The sequence below is a fragment of the Mandrillus leucophaeus genome, unplaced genomic scaffold, assembly GCF_000951045.1.
Source record: "Mandrillus leucophaeus isolate KB7577 unplaced genomic scaffold, Mleu.le_1.0 Scaffold5, whole genome shotgun sequence".
Lineage (NCBI taxonomy): Eukaryota > Metazoa > Chordata > Mammalia > Primates > Cercopithecidae > Mandrillus > Mandrillus leucophaeus.
This window is the reverse complement of record NW_012105364.1, coordinates 6,582,660-6,586,118: the sequence shown is the minus strand read 5'-3', so window position 1 is coordinate 6,586,118 and position 3,459 is coordinate 6,582,660. Positions and strand designations below refer to the sequence as shown.

General features: G+C 57.2%; 1 protein-coding gene across 1 annotated transcript in view; it reads right to left on the bottom strand.

Moving 5' to 3' along the window:
* Nucleotides 1–3,227, bottom strand: part of IMPDH1 (IMP (inosine 5'-monophosphate) dehydrogenase 1) — a 17,630-nt gene extending 14,403 nt beyond the window's left edge. The window contains exons 1-2 of the mRNA XM_011995916.1: nucleotides 3,190–3,227; nucleotides 3,042–3,105 (exon numbers count right to left, since the gene is read on the bottom strand). Of these exons, the coding sequence (XP_011851306.1) occupies nucleotides 3,042–3,064 (23 nt within the window). The 5' untranslated portion in view covers nucleotides 3,065–3,105; nucleotides 3,190–3,227. The remainder of the gene's footprint in view (nucleotides 1–3,041; nucleotides 3,106–3,189) is intronic.
* Nucleotides 3,228–3,459: the final 232 nt, after the last annotated feature.

Genomic DNA, 3,459 nt, shown 5'->3' with positions numbered 1-3,459 from the left:
CGGGGAAGAGGACCAGGTCAGGCCGGGACACGCCCCCTCCGCCTCTACACGTCCATCCTCCCAGGACCCCCAGCAGAGGCCCCATCCCCCCCACCCCTGAGTGCTCCCCCAGCCTGGGCCACCCACCTTGCCCTTCTCCTCAGGGTACCTCTAACATGGTTCTGCCGTCCCCCAATCCCCCATACTCTTCCCCGGACCCTGATCAAGGCCCGGAGCCCTGAGAAACTGGTCTGGGCTCCCAGCTCCCCAGCACTAAGGACTTTGAGGTTGGACCGCTATGCCCCATCCCGACATCCTTCCTAGGGAGCGGGCATTCTTCACAATGACACTCCTTGACCTTTGGGTGGCCTTGGGGCCCTCTGCAGTTTACAAAGCACTTTTCATAAATGATCACATTAACTCCACAATCTATTAATTGCCAAGTGTTGGGTACCCATTCCCTTGACAGAGGCAAAATCTATAGTTTGGAAAGGGAGGGAGGGGTACTGCTTCTGATTCATGACCCAGTGCTTGGAAGGCTCACCGCCCTATCTCCAGCTGAGAAAATGGTGTTGGTACCAGGGCTTTTAACCTCAGAGAGCAGTTTGTTATTTGGGAGGGTCCTGCGGTGGGAAGATGGGGGAGGATCATAAGCCTGGCTTACACATACAAATAAGGACAGGGGCTAGGGAACTTCTGAAAAATCCCCAAAGCAGAAGTTGGTGGGCCTGGGTGCCCAGCAAGATCCAGATTTCTACATGCGGGCAGTGACTGGGTAGCAGATTGATTCACATGGGGAAAGGTGGGGTGGCAGGAGGTAGATCCTTCCCTCTTATGGGACCAGAACTGCCAGTGCTGACCAAGAGTGGGTCCCCCACCCACACTCCACAGCCTCCTCCCTGTGTCCTCCTATGGCTCCCACAGCTCACTTGGGGAGAAGAGAATAAGGTGACGTGGGACACAATCCCCTCCCTGGCATGGTGGCTGGCTGTGGCCCTGGGAGGCTGGGTTTGTTTACCTCTCAGCAGTGTGATGGAAACTAAGCCCAGGGGAGGCTTGGCCTCCAAGCCACAAGGTTCCCTGGGATGCCCAACCTCCCCCATTGATGCCCCCGGGACCCTGCCAGGAAAACACAGACTGTTCCATCTGTGTGCAGAGCGGAGGCTGGGGCCAGCTTGCCAGCGATGCCTGGGAAGCACCTCTGAACCTTCAGCATTCACGGGCTCATGCGGGGAGCCCAGGCCACATGGGGGACCAGGGGAGAGTCCTGAGGAGAGCAGTGAGAACAGCCAGAGAAAGTGCCTGACCATTCAGAGCTGCTCTGGGGTGCCTTTCTGGCCACAGAAGAACAGAGCTATCATGTCAACTACAGCACAGAGCAGAGACCGACACAGAGCAGAGACCGGCCCAGTGGTCTCTCTGGGTCACTGGGTCACTAAGGGACCTGCTCTGGGTCACTGTCCCCTACAGTACGGGTCAGGAATGGCTAGAGTACTATTCAGGATTCAACCAGAGCTGGGGCCCAGGAGAGCAGCTGGATTTGACCATCTCAGGTGACCTGATTGTGACATCTGCCCCAGCTTTCTTAAAACTCTGGGACCCAAGGGAGGAGGCTGCCTGGCTGAGGCATGGGGAGGGTCACCTTCCCAGTGATTACAGACTTCATGGCCCTACTCCCCTCTCCTGCTCCCCTATGTGCCTCCTGCTTTGACCTGTGTTGGGCTCCTCATCACTCTAAGCTGCTGGGGCTCAGCCCTGGGTTAGGCTGTGCTTTTCCAGAGACTCCGCTAATCCACCCTCAACCCCCGCTCTCCTCCACCCTCTTCCTGATCTTCCCCAGCTGCTTCCTCCATGGGGAGGAGACACTGAGGCAACCAGTGGGCCTCCAAAGCCGAGGAAGGGCTGTTGTCCCCTGAGACCCCCACCTAGCAGCTGTGGGGATAGGAAGGCAGGTCCAAGTCCCTTCCTCAGGGTAGCAGGGCAACAGTGCCCAGCTGGGTACTAAGGTCCAGGCAGGGAGCCCCAAGGATTCTATCAGGCCTGGGGCTGTTTGAAGGAACAAGATTTCAAAACACTCTTGAGGGGAAGATGGGGGAAGGGGAGAAAAGGTAATAACATTAGCACTGTTGAGCTGGGACGGCGGCATAGCCTGTCCAAGTTCAAGCCAGAGAGCAATAACACTGGATTCAAACCCAGGACTGCTCACGGAATCCTGTCCTCTTCCCACAACTCCAGGTTGGCGAAGGCAGGTGGAGGTCTGGCCAGCAGGTTTTGAATCTCACTACACCACCTGGCTGGGGTTCAGGTTTACACAGGCTCTCTGAGCCCAAGTGCGGGGTGCGGGTCGGGTTGGGGGTGGGAGTAGGGATGGCCCCTTGATGCAAAAGTGCAATCTGGAGAAAGGATGCACTCACATGGCTCCAGCCTGAGCTCTGAAACAATATGTTTGCAACCCCTGCTCTAACCAAGCACTGCCTCTGTCAAGCCCCAACTGGTTCCTTCAGTCCCTGTGGCCCCTCCCCATCACCCTGTGCCCTGAACTCCAAGAGCTGGATTTCTAGGATAGGAGAAAGACTGGGGGTTGCCTAAGCCTGAGTCAATTCTAGAGAGGCAGACTGCCGGCACAGGAGGGGCCTAACTCAGCAGCCCCACTGCCTAGGAGCCCCTTAAGCCGTTAAAAGTTCTTACATAAGCAACCAGCCCCTGGGCAGAGCTGCCAGGCTAATTCCCCCAGACCACCCCCGCCAAACCCAGCTGCCAGGTCACCTCCCCAAGCTGCTGAACACCAGCAGATGGGCAGAGAAAGAAGTCCAAATCCTCTGGACCGGAAGGACAGTGGGATTGCATTTCAAGCTGCGATACAATCCAGAGATTAGCTGCTGTCTCCTTTTCAGCCAGTCCCCCTGGGGCCCAGCTCACTACCCTACTCTTCCTCCAGTGTCCCTCATTCCCCTACAGACCCCAGCATGGGGGCCTGAGTCTTCGGAGAGACCTTGAGGTGAGCTGCACTGGCAGCCTCATCAGATCTCAGTGTATGGTGAAGGAGGGGAGAGTGTCCTCACCTAGCCCTGCGAAGGCGATCCATCTGGACACTAACACCTGCCAGTAAGACCACTGAAGATAGTTCTAGGATGAAACAGCTAAGGAGGGGTAAGCCAAGTCGGACAGGACTCCAACCAGCACTGTTTGAACCCCAAGAGTTGAAGCCACCTGAAAGGGGTGTCGTCGGGTGTGTAGCGAGGTCCAATCTAAGGCTAAGATTTTAGGGAAGGTTTTTACGACCTGTTCCCTCTCCTCTGCTCCCCTGTGCAACGAAGCACCTAATCCTTCGCACAGTGCCCGTCTGCATACCCCAACCAAAGCCAGGAGCGTGGCGTTTCGGGAAGTTAGAGGCTGAGGCGGTAAGAGAAGAAAGGTTTGTGGGGCTTGCCCCTCCCCTCCCCCGCAGCGTCGCCGGGTTCCCGGAGCCGCCGCGCCCTC